This window comes from Ictalurus punctatus, chromosome 19, assembly GCF_001660625.3.
Source record: "Ictalurus punctatus breed USDA103 chromosome 19, Coco_2.0, whole genome shotgun sequence".
Classification (NCBI taxonomy): domain Eukaryota; kingdom Metazoa; phylum Chordata; class Actinopteri; order Siluriformes; family Ictaluridae; genus Ictalurus; species Ictalurus punctatus.
This window is the reverse complement of record NC_030434.2, coordinates 26704733-26718181: the sequence shown is the minus strand read 5'-3', so window position 1 is coordinate 26718181 and position 13449 is coordinate 26704733. Positions and strand designations below refer to the sequence as shown.

At 43.8% G+C, this 13449-nt stretch overlaps 1 protein-coding gene across 1 annotated transcript in view; it reads left to right on the top strand.

Moving 5' to 3' along the window:
- nav3 (neuron navigator 3) overlaps nucleotides 1-13449 on the top strand; it is a 225846-nt gene that overhangs the window by 22974 nt on the left and 189423 nt on the right. Inside the window, exon 2 of the mRNA XM_053688498.1 lies at nucleotides 8209-8554. Coding sequence (XP_053544473.1) covers nucleotides 8483-8554 — 72 coding nt within the window. The 5' untranslated portion in view covers nucleotides 8209-8482. The remainder of the gene's footprint in view (nucleotides 1-8208; nucleotides 8555-13449) is intronic.

Sequence of the window (13449 nt, the reverse complement as noted above, 5' to 3'; positions counted from 1 at the left end):
TGAGGGGTGGTGTAGGAGTGAGGGGGTGTGATGTAGGATTGAGGGGGGTGGTGTAGGAGTGAGGGGGGTGGTGTAGGAGTGAGGGGGTGGTGTAGGAGTGAGGGGTGGTGTAGGAGTGAGGGGTGGTGTAGGAGTGAGGGGGTGGTGTAGGAGTGAGGGGTGGTGTAGGAGTGAGGGGTGGTGTAGGAGTGATTGTGTGTGATGTAGGATTGAGGGGTGTGGTGTTGGAGTGAGGGGGTGGTGTAGGAGTGAGGGGTGGTGTAGGAGTGAGGGGGTGGTGTAGGAGTGAGGGGTGGTGTAGGAGTGAGGGGGTGGTGTAGGAGTGAGGGGTGGTGTAGGAGTGAGGGGGTGGTGTAGGAGTGAGGGGGTGGTGTAGGAGTGAGGGGGTGGTGTAGGAGTGAGGGGTGGTGTAGGAGTGAGGGGGTGGTGTAGGAGTGAGGGGGTGGTGTAGGAGTGAGGGGGTGGTGTAGGAGTGATTGTGTGTGATGTAGGATTGAGGGGGGTGGTGTAGGAGTGGGGGGGGTGGTGTAGGAGTGAGGGGTGGTGTAGGAGTGAGGGGGGTGGTGTAGGAGTGATTGTGTGTGATGTAGGATTGAGGGGGGTGGTGTAGGAGTGAGGGGGGTGGTGTAGGAGTGGGGGGGGTGGTGTAGGAGTGAGGGGTGGTGTAGGAGTGAGGGGGGTGGTGTAGGAGTGATTGTGTGTGATGTAGGATTGAGGGGGGTGGTATAGGAGTCGTGGTGGGTGGGAGGGGGGGGGGTAATGGTTGCTGGAGTGTGTAACCAGGAGAAATGATGGCTGTGTAATTGACTGTCGGCTGTGATGGATGGAGCATTGCAGAGTGAGGGGTTGTGAGGGGTGTGGAGAGAGAGACAGAGAGATAGAGAGATAGAGAGACATTGTATGTGGAAGTACAGTTATCATGTGAAGTTAATGAGTTTCTGATGAACTGTGGAGGAAGAGAGAGAGACAAGGAGTGAGTGTTAGACACAGAGAGAGTGAGACAGGGAGTGACACAACACACAATCACACATAATTACAGGACCTCAGACCAAATCAATCAATACCAAATGAAATGATCAACAAATCACATCAGTGATCACACACCTTGCATGCTGAAAGAGCGAATGGAATAGCACAGACCAGATCTAGTGATCACAGACCAGATCTAGTGATCACAGACCAGATCTAATGATCACAGACCAGATCGAATGATCACAGACCAGATCTAATGATCACAGACCAGATCGAATGATCGCATACCAGATCTAATGATCACATACCAGATCTAATGATCACAGACCAGATCGAATGATCACAGACCAGATCTAATGATCACATACCAGATGGAATAATCACTGACCAGATCTAATGATCACAGACCAGATCTAGTGATCACAGACCAGATCTAATAATCACAGACCAGATCTAATGATCACATACCAGATGGAATAATCACTGACCAGATCTAATGATCACAGACCAGATCTAGTGATCACAGACCAGATCTAGTGATCACAGACCAGATCTAGTGATCACAGACCAGATCTAATGATCACAGACCAGATCCAGTGATCACAGACCAGATCTAATGATCACAGACCAGATCTAATGATCGCATACCAGATGGAATAATCACTGACCAGATCTAATGATCACAGACCAGATCTAATGATCACAGACCAGATCTAATGATCACAAACCAGATCTAGTGATCACAGACCAGATGGAATAATCACTGACTAGATCTAATGATCACAGACCAGATCTAGTGATCACAGACCAGATCTAATGATCACAGACCAGATCTAATGATCACAGACCAGATCTAGTGATCACAGACCAGATCTAGTGATCACAGACCAGATCTAATGATCACAGACCAGATGGAATAATCACTGACCAGATCTAATGATCACAGACCAGATCTAATGATCACAGACCAGATCTAGTGATCACAGACCAGATCTAGTGATCATACACCAGATCTAATGATCACAGAGCAGATGGAATAATCACTGACCAGATCTAATGATCACAGAGCAGATCTAATAGATATAATCTAAATCTAATCGTGTCTGACCAAAACAACTCCAGACCAAGTGATATGATCACAGAATAAATAAAAGGACCAGCGATCACTGCTGCTGTCTCTAATTCCTCCCTGTAGTTGGATCAGTGACTCTACTTGATAAATTAGATAGCACTTGAGTTGATTTAGTCCTAGTTTTGTATGTGTGTGTGTGTGTGTGTGTGAGAGAGAGAGAGAGAGAGAGAGAGAGAGAGTGTGTGTGTGTGAGTGTGTGAGTGTGTGTGTTTGTGTGTGTGAGTGTGTGTGTGTCCATGAAAAATGAGCTCTGCATTGTACTTTCTCACAACCAGCTGCTCTGGAGAGAAAATTACATCTCACACACATACACACACACACACACATGCGCAAACACACACACACACACACACACACACAAACACACACACTCACACACACTTTGTTATTTGCTGCTGCCAGAGCTGAAATTGTGCTGAAGAGGCTCAAATTGTTCAATCAAGTTATTTTTTTTAGTAATCGCTACTACAGTGGTGTGAAAACGCATCATTACCTAGCTACGGCTGTGTGTGTGTGTGTGTGTGTGTGTGTGTGTGTGTGTGTGTGTGTGTGTGTGTGTGTGCGCATGTCCTGTTGCGTGCTCAGCTGGTTGTGACAGAGGGAAATGTCAGCTTGTCGCCTTGTGATGGGCGGAAAACAACATGATGGCCGTGATTCAAACACACACACACACACACACACACACACGCACACACACACACACACACACACATGCATACACACATACACACACACACACACACACATCGACTGTTCACATACACATGCCCTTGGAACTCTGAGTGTGCGTTAATGAGATTTGGCGTTATTATTTGGCTTGCTGCTTTAATACTGTGTGTGTGTGTGTGTGTGTGTGTGTGTGTGTGTGTGTGTGTGCGCGCACATGTGCATGCCTGCGTGTGTAATACCAGATTACTCATTACACCATCCATTTTGTAATGTGACAGACAGACAGATGGACACACAGACTGACAGAAGGTCACACAGAAGGTCACACAGATAGACACACAGACGTATAGCCAGACAGACAGACAGTAGGTCAGACAGGGAGGCAGAGATACACACAGACAGATAGAAAATCAGACATATAGCCACACAGACAGACAGATGGACACAGACAGAAAGTCAGACAGTCACACAGACATGTAGAAAGTCAGACAGATGACACACAGCCAGGCAGAAATTCAGACAGACAGATGGACACAGACAGACAGACAGACGGTGAGACAGACAGGTGGAGTGAAATGTGGCACTTTGCAGTACAGAGGCTATTGAAACGTGATTTATAGATTTATTGACGAGCGTTTCACAGCACAGGTTTAATTTCAGATTTAATGTGAGAGAATCATAAATCTGTCTCACTGCCAGTGACATGTCCTCAGGGAGAAGACACACACATGCATGCATGCACACATACACACACACACACACACACACACACACACACACACACACACACACACACACACGCACACACACACAAGCGCACACATTTTATATCCTGTTGTTTTTTATGCAAATTTCGAGTGTATATGTGAAGTGAAACAAGCGGGTGTGGTTCCCCGTGTGAGGAGAGGAGGCACAGAAGGAAAGGAAAGAGGAGGGAGACCGATGAATGGGTTCGATTCCCACCGTGGCCCTGTGTGTGTGGAGTTTGCATGTTCTCCCCGTGCTGCGGGGGTTTCCTCCGAGTACTCCGGTTTCCTCCCCCAGTCCAAACACATGCATGGTAGGCTGATCGGCGTGTCTAAAGTGTCCGTAGTGTATGAGTGTGTGTGTGAGTGTGTGTGTGAGTGTACCCTGCGATGGACTGGCACCCTGTCCAGGGTGTACCCCGCCTCGTGCCCCATGCTCCCTGGGATAGGCTCCAGGTTCCCCGCGACCCTGAGAAGGATAAGTGGTATAGGAGATGCATGGTGATAGGTTTGGTGGCTGGACATCCATGGATCGCTCGAGCACTGTATGAATAGACATGAATATGACTGGATGAAACAATTAATAAAAAGTAAAAATGTGGTAGAAACAAAAGCTGATAGATGGATGGACATAAAAATAGCAGGTGAACAGGTGCCTGAATAAATGATCATATGAGTGGATAGATAGAGAGACAAATGAATGGATGGATGGAAGCTCTGATGGATGGATGGATGGATGGATGTATAAAATGGGTGATAATGGTTGGATTGGTCACAGGTCTGATGGATAGACATCCACGGACTGCTGAAGGGATGGATAAATAGATGGATGGATGGATGGATAGACAGTTGAATGAAAGAATAAAAGTATGGTTGGAGAAAGAAGCAAACAAGCATGTCAGTAACTGAAGACACTGGAATTACAGGACGTGAAGAAACATAAAAATCAACATGTGAAACACAACGACGCTGCAAGACGACGCGAGAAACAGCTGAACGTGATTGCTCATTATTAGAATAATGAATCGGGGGTCACGGCCGGGGCGCGAGCCGACCAATCAGGAGCTAAACACAAGAGATTCGTAGCAGACGGATAATCTGGCGTTCTCTGCGTGAGACGTGTTTTAGCGACACGGAACAGAAGGGAGTTTAGCGTCAGTTAATTATGCGTGAAGCAGAGGCTTTGAGATGCTGCGGCGGTGAGGTGTTCAGTTTCAGCTCCTCACCGTGACGTCTCTTTTCCTCGAGAGAATAAGAGTCACGCTACTCAAGCACGTCCACGTTTCTCAGGAGGAAGAACTGTATGGTTTTTATGAAAGGGAGGAAACGTGTTCTCTTCGCGAGCTGCTAGAAATGGGAAAAAGAGAAAAGGCCATAAAGGCGAGTTAGTGGGCTGCGTATGTGCGTACCGCACGCGCGGTTATCGTTTTAGAGTTTTTTACACATTTGTAGAACAAATATACGACGTAGACATTTCTGCAAGTTACAGATGTTGTTCTGCAAGTTGTTACAGATGTTGTGCACAAGCCTTGATCATTTTGACGTAATTCTTTAACTTGGTTGTTTTCTTACACGTGCATGGGTTTTTTTTTCCGGACTCAGGGTTGTTTGCCCGAGAGTTTTATACATGTGGTGGAGTATGAAAGCTGCTTTCGCGCTCAATCCTCATTCAGAGAGCTGATCCCTGCTTCTTTTGAAAACTGTGGTCACTTCAAGCAAATCGCGGTGCGTTCCGCATCATGTGTGAAAGCTGTCCACTGTCAGCGCTTCATCCCGAGTAACGAGATTAGCTCGACGCGTCAGATTACCGCCGGCTTCGAGAAGGATGCCTTATGGTCTGCGGAGAAGACGGAACGTCTTCTTGTTCTATAAAACCAGATGTTTACAGGATCGGATTGAGATCATGACACATGAAAAATGCACGTGTAGTGTCAGTGAAATTATTCTTATATATAAAGAGCAGATGACACGCCATGCATCCAGGAAGTGCTGTTATCTCCACTGGAGGGTTCATACCAGAGGAAAGAACACCACGAAATATCAGCGAAGACCCTACAGAAGTGTCTATTATTGTACAGACCTGCATGCTGAGAGGTGTGTGAAAGAAATGTGTGCGTGAGAGCAACTCAACCCCCCCAGACGAGCCCAGACTCCATCCTGAGAGTGGATTCCGTATTCAGGCCCAGCGTATTCATGACCGTGATGTTTATACGTTCTTTAAAGATAGACGGAACGAGATGAGAGCAAACAGAAGTAGAGATAGATGAACAGACAGGATGGACAGATGGATGGAGTGATATACAGGTCGACTGGGGAGATGGATAGATTCCTGCCTCCCTCCCTCCCTGCTTTAGTATTCGAGTTGGTCCTGAAGCTTTAGTATCGACGTTTTTTTGTTTTCCCGTGTGAGGGTTGAAAGGAAGTAATGCATCCTCTGCAATGCTGTGTTTTACGCAGTACGAGAATTATTTTTAATCCAGCGAACAGGGATCGCACGCAGCCTTGAGGGCATATCCGCTTCGATCGCCCTACTTCTGTTTCAGGAACAGCAGGTTGGTTTAAAAATAAATAAATAAATAAGTTCAGTGTACATTGATATCAGCACTCGCTCCTGAGACCAAACGGTGCTGCTTCGTCATGTCCGTCCCAGTGTTTCTGCTCAAAACACATTTTACCTTCAGGACACTGGATGGATTATTATTTTGATGGATGGATGGATGGATGGATGGACGGATGGATGGACGGATGGATGAAACAATGGTCCCATAAAGAAAAAGTCTGAATGGATGGATGAATAAATGATTTGTGTGAAATTTCTGATTTCTGATTTCTAAAACAGTTCTATGAGGATCTATACAGATAAGTGATAGATGATAGATAGATGGATATAGATAGATAGATGGATGGATATTGATGGATGGATGGATAGATAGATAGATAGATAGATAGATAGATAGATAGATAGATGGATATTGATAGATAGATAGATAGATAGATAGATAGATAGATGGATATTGATAGATAGATAGATAGATAGATAGATAGATAGATAGATAGATAGATAGATGGATGGATATTGATGGATGTATGGATAGATAAATAGATAGATAGATAGATAAATAGATAGATAGATAGATAGATAGATAGATAGATAGATAGATAGATGGATATTGATAGATAGATAGATAGATAGATAGATAGATAGATAGATAGATAGATAGATAAATAGATAGATAGATGGATATTGATAGATAGATAGATAGATAGATAGATAGATGGATAGATAGATGGATTGGTGGATGGATATTGATAGATAGATGGATGAATAGATAGCTTGATGGATGGATGAATAGATGAATAAATGGTTGGATCATTGGGTGGATAGATGGGGGTTTGATGGATGGATGGATGGATGAATGGTTAGGAGGTTGGTTGGATTAATAAATGGATAAATTGGAACTAAGGATGGATGTATTATTGGACGAGTGACGGAGTCATTGAATAATTGGATGGATGGATAGATCACTGGAAGGATGGATTGGTTGATTAGTTTATCAGAAGGGTCAGATCAATGGATGGATGGATGGATGGATGGATGGATAGATGGATGGATGGATGGATGTATAGATGGATGGATGTATAGATGGATGGATGGATGGATGTATAGATGGATGGATGTATAGATGGATGGATGGATGGATGTATAGATGGATGGATGTATAGATGGATGGATGGATGGATGGATGTATAGATGGATGGATGGATGTATAGATGGATGGATGGATGGATGGATGGATGGATGGATGGATGTATAGATGGACGGATGGATGTATAGATGGATGGATGGATGGATGTATAGATGGATGGATGTATAGATGGATGGATGGATGGATGTATAGATGGATGGATGTATAGATGGATGGATGGATGGATGGATGTATAGATGGATGGATGTATAGATGGATGGATGGATGGATGGATGTATAGATGGATGGATGGATGTATAGATGGATGGATGGATGGATGGATGGATGGATGGATGGATGGATGGATGTATAGATGGACGGATGGATGTATAGATGGATGGATGGATGGATGTATAGATGGATGGATGTATAGATGGATGGATGGATGGATGTATAGATGGATGGATGTATAGATGGATGGATGGATGGATGGATGTATAGATGGATGGATGTATAGATGGATGGATGTGTAGATAGATGGATGTATAGATGGATGGATGTATAGATGGATGGATGTATAGATGGATGGATGGATGGATGGATGTATAGATGGATGGATGGATGTATAGATGGATGGATGGATGGATGGATGTATAGATGGACGGATGGATGTATAGATGGATGGATGGATGGATGGATGTATAGATGGATGGATGGATGGATGGATGGATGGATGGATGGATGTATAGATGGATGGATGGATGTATAGATGGATGGATGGATGGATGGATGGATGGATGGATGGATGGATGTATAGATGGATGGATGGATGTATAGATGGATGGATGGATGGATGGTTATATGATTGATTGTATGAACAGAGATAAATGGATGGATCATTGGATAGATAGATAAATGAAAGCGTGTAGAAGTAAAGAACAGTTGCGGTTAAGTGCAGATAAATCGATAAACGTATAATGAAAAGGGTATTTCTCTTTTCCAGATGTGAAGACTGAGTGAAGGGAGAAAAGTGGAGGATGAACTGAACGGAAGATCACTTTTGGATGGATGCTGGTGGATGAAGAACATGTTGTGCTACCCTGATTGCCGATAACATCAGACTTCTCTTCTTTCCTCTCCTCTCTTTTCTCCTCTCATTTGTTAATACTTGAGGAAAAGATGTGACCCAAGGCCTCCCTCGCTCCTACATACTCCTTTAGTCTCCTCCCTCGCGCGCTCTCTCGCTCTCTTCTGGAGATATTAGTGTTCCGACAGTGATGGATGTACAACCCGACAACGGAAAGCATGTTAAGAAGTCCACGAGTCAAAAGCTGGAGGATCAAAAGAAGGTAAAATGCTTTTCTATTCTTCTTTCTCGCAGGTGAAGCTGTGGGCGGATTTGTCTCTTTGTTTATCATCCTGTACGTCTTCCTCTTTCTCTTGTCTTTTGTTTTGGTGTCGTGTTGAGGTTGAAAATCTTGAAGGAGTTGCAGTTGTAAAGCAAACCAGGACTGTAGCATGGGGGCGGGGCGGAGCGGGGCAGGGCGGGGCAGGGCGGGGCAGGGCGGGGCAGGGTGAGGTGGGACTCCTGCCTGAGCACTTCTCTACAGACTAGGAATAGATGAATTATTTTGTAGTTATTTGTTTTTCACGCCGCATGCATGACAACATGCAAATTAAGAATTTCATCATACAAGAAAATGTGTGCGTATTATAAAGTTATTTAATGTTGACAAACGAAAGGGGCGTGGCTTAGTGTAGTGAAAAGTCAAGACAGACATGGCATTGGTGAAAAACAAAAGCTACATTAATGATAAAACACCGAAGAACAGCAGCCAGTTGTTTTAACATCATGTACATTTGATCGTAACGTTGGTTCCGAACCACACACTGGGCGGAGTTTAAAACCAGCTTGGTGTAGAACTCAACCTGCACCACAGACACTTAAGGTGCATTATAACCTGCAGTGTGTAAAGTGATGGCAGATCAACACCGTGTTGCACAGAGTGATACGGTTCACCATCACCAGTCAATCAGAAACACGATCTTACATCAACAGGAAGTACTACATCTGTGTTCGATACACACTGTACGGAAGCGACGATCACTTAGTGTCCTTCTTTCCAAGGGTTCTGATTGTTCTTCTTGGGCTCTAATGAAACAGCCACATTTTAGTAACGAATTTGGCTGCAGAACTGTTCAGGATGGTTCTTTAGTTCCTTAAAAGGTTCTGGAACTTCTGAGGAAAACATGCCTGCAAATATAGACAGTTTGTGAGTGTGGCTGTTTGCTTGTAGGCGTGAAACACTGAGCAGCACAGAAACGAAGGGAATGTCATTACACTGAAACATTACCATCGCACCGCGTGTTCTCATTTCCCTCCAGCCTGCAGATTACCTCTCCAATCACACTGTAAAGAGAGGACCACTTTAATTCCCAGGAGTGTGTTAGTAGCATTTTGTGTGTGTGTGTGTGTGTGTGTGTGTGTGTGTGTGAGCGAGAGAGAGAAATTGAGGTATTACACTGCAGCAACATCAATATGCTCAAACATCCATTTACTAAATTATTGTGTTTCTGTGATTCAGAAAACACGGACGCAATCACCGACTAGCAAAAGCAAGACCAAGGGCCTAGGGAACGAGCAAACAGTGAATTAGGAGAAGTAAGTGGCAAATGTATATATAATATACCCTCTTTCTGTTTAACCCTCCCTGTGTAGGGGTGCTAGGACAATGTAGACACTAGCGGGCGTAGGAAAGTTAAGGAGTCTATTGGAGTAGGAAAATCAGGCCGCTAGATGGAAAACTAGTGCAGTAGTGGGATTAGGAAACGTAGGGGACTAGAAGACTTGGTAAGTCAGAATACTAGGTGGAGGAGTACAGTTGGGCAGACTAAGGGACTAGGAAAACCAGGGCACTAATGGGACTGGGGAAATTACAATAAACGGGGGATTACAAAAACATACACTAGTGTGACTAGGAAAATCAGTACGTTAGGTGGACTAGGAAAATCAGGCCCTAGGGAAACCAGGGCACTACATACAATAAATAGGGCATTAGGAAAACATAGACACTAGTGTGACTAGGAAGGTTAGGGAGACTATACTGTAGCACAAGTAAAATAAGGTTCTTAATTGGAAAACTAGGGGACTAGGGAAATTATAAATAGATAGGGGGACTAGGAATATCAGGACACTGGTTAGAGGAGGAATATTAGGGGGACTATGGGGCTAGGCAAGCCAGTACACTAATAGGAATAGGAAAATTGCAGTAAATAGGGTACTGGGAAAACATACTGTAGACACGTGTGGTACTGGGAAAGTGAACTAGGACAATTAAGTCATGAGTTGGGGAATTAGAGGGACTAGTACACAGTAGGACTAGGAAAGGTAGAGGGTAGAGAACTGGGAAAATCAGGATACTAACAGGACTAGTATAATTAGGGGAACTGGGCCAATCAGGATGTTTGATGTATTAAACATTAATGTAATTAGGGGACAAGGAAAACATAGACACAAGTAGGACCAGTGAGAGAAAATAGAGAGAGTAGGAGACTGGGAAAACTAGGACCTTAGTGGATCTAAGGAAAGCAAGGGAAAAATGGGACTAGGAAAATCAGGACACACACAGGTCTAGGAGGAGAATATGGAACTAGAAAAAATTGAAACTAGATAAGACAAAGGTATTATGAAATGTGTGTGTGTGTGTGTGTGTGTGTGTGTGTGTGTGATTGTATGTGTTAGGCTGCCCTGGTTCTGGTTAATGAGATGGTGGTGAAAAGTCCATTTCCTCCCAGGAGTGTGTGAGCTGCATTCATTCATCAGCACAGCTGTCTGATACACCATTAGTAGCTAATAAAAACAGTGTGTGTGTTTCTGTGTGTGTGTGTGTGTGTGTGTGTGTGTGTGTGTGTGTGTGTGTGTGTGTGTGTGTGTGTGTGTGTTTTCTCCTTGTTAGCATATACTGGTGGCTATAAGTATTAGAAAAGCAAAGGACACACGTGTGCACTTATGCTAATTTCACTCGGATCATGCTAATGTAAAGATAGCTTGATTATACTAACACTAAAACTGTTTCTGCTGACTTTCATGTGAATTCTGTGCGTTATTAGCATCCACTCGCTGTAATGTTGTTGATTCATTAAATTAGCTGCTTTGTTAGCTGCAAATTCATCCCTTTATGCCTCTAATTACATAAGAAATATCCTAAACCGCACAGAGTTTACTATATAGTGCATAGAGTGTCATTTTATATTCATGACTGAAAGCACACAGTGCACTGATGATGGTGTTTATGTGGACTATATAGTGAATAGGGTGTGTGGTTTGGGACACGCCCACAGTGGACTGATGGTGTTTATGTGGACTATATAGTGAATAGGGTGTGTGGTTTGGGACACGCACACAGTGCACTGATGATGGTGTTTATGTGTATTATATAGTGAATAGGACGTGTAGTTTGGGACACGCACACAGTGCACTGATGATGGTGTTTATGTGGACTATATAGTGAATAGGGTGTGTGGTTTGGGACACGCACACAGTGCACTGATGATGGTGATTATGTGGACTATATAGTGAATAGGGCGTGTGGTTTGGGACACGCACACAGTGCACTGATGATGGTGTTTATGTGCACTTTATAGTGAATAAGGTGTTTGGTTTGGGACGCGCCCACAGTGCACTGATGATGGTGTTTATGTGGACTATATAGTGAATAGGGTGTGTGGTTTGGGACACGCCCACAGTGCACTGATGATGGTGTTTATGTGGACTATATAGTGAATAGGGCGTGTGGTTTGGGACACGCCCACAGTGCACTGATGATGGTGTTTATGTGGACTATATAGTGAATAGGGCGTGTGGTTTGGGACACGCCCACAGTGCACTGATGATGGTGTTTATGTGGACTATATAGTGAATAGGGCGTGTGGTTTGGGACACGCCCACAGTGCACTGATGATGGTGTTTATGTGGACTATATAGTGAATAGGGTGTGTGGTTTGGGACACACTCACAGTGCACTGATGATGGTGATTATGTGGACTATATAGTGAATAGGACGTGTGGTTTGGGACGCGCCCACAGTGCACTGATGATGGTGATTATGTGGACTATAATGAATAGGGTGTATGGATTGGGACATGCCCATAGAGAAATTTCCCGACAGTGTTAAAGCCACACTTTGGCTTCTATATAAAGCAGCATTTTCTGATCATGTTTATAGGATATCCAGTGCACTCAAGAACTCCCACAATGCACTGCAAAATGATTTCATTCCCACTGTGGAATTTAAAACTCCAGCACCACTAGACAAGACAAATATGGACAATTACAGAGATTATTTGCTCCCCCCTCCCTCAGCTCTTCTTTATAATACATTCCCATATAGAGCGCAGTAAGCATAGGAATAGGATTTAATATCCACCTGCCTGGCATATGATCCCGTGTGGTTTAGCGGGAAATCATGTAGCCGAGTTTACATGCTAATGTGAACATGTATTATGCAGCAGGTATTCGCTCTGGAGGGAGCCGAGTGCTGAAATGCTGCCAGATATCACGGTGCTGAAAATGAGATTTAATCCAAGTTAGTGTGAATCATGCAGGTATCCCAGTCACGGCAAAACAGCAGGAAACCGAGGCTCGCAGAAGTGAGACATCGTGGACTTAATGAGACATGGTGGACCATTATCGCCGTGTTCACATGCATAAATTACATTTAAATACAGTCCACTCTTTTGGTATTTGCTTCTAAATAAACCTAAAAAAGCACTATAAATCTCTAATGGTTTCCATCACGTAATGGGAATTGGCTTAATGGTTTCTCTTAGGTTTTATATGTACTATTGAACACCACAAGAACCCAAATGGACCTTCTTTCGCTGGTAGATGATTACCATCAGAATAAAATGAGAAAAAGTAGGAACCACACATTCCATTACATTACCATTACAGTCAACCGTGAACGCCATTAAAACTCAACAGGAACCACTAGAAATCTCTACTGATTTCTATCACATCCCTGAAGGTCTCGATTTTCTTGTTACTATTAAATACCACAAGACCCCACTTACAACCTTCTGTCATGAGTAGATGATTACAACTATTACAGACCAGCAGAAACACATTAAATACACATTAAAACCAATGAGCAACCATTAGAAGTCTGTAATGGTTTCCAATTTGGAACATTTTGATTTCATAGGACTTTGGGCAGTTTTATTTCCTCAATACAGACATTCACAA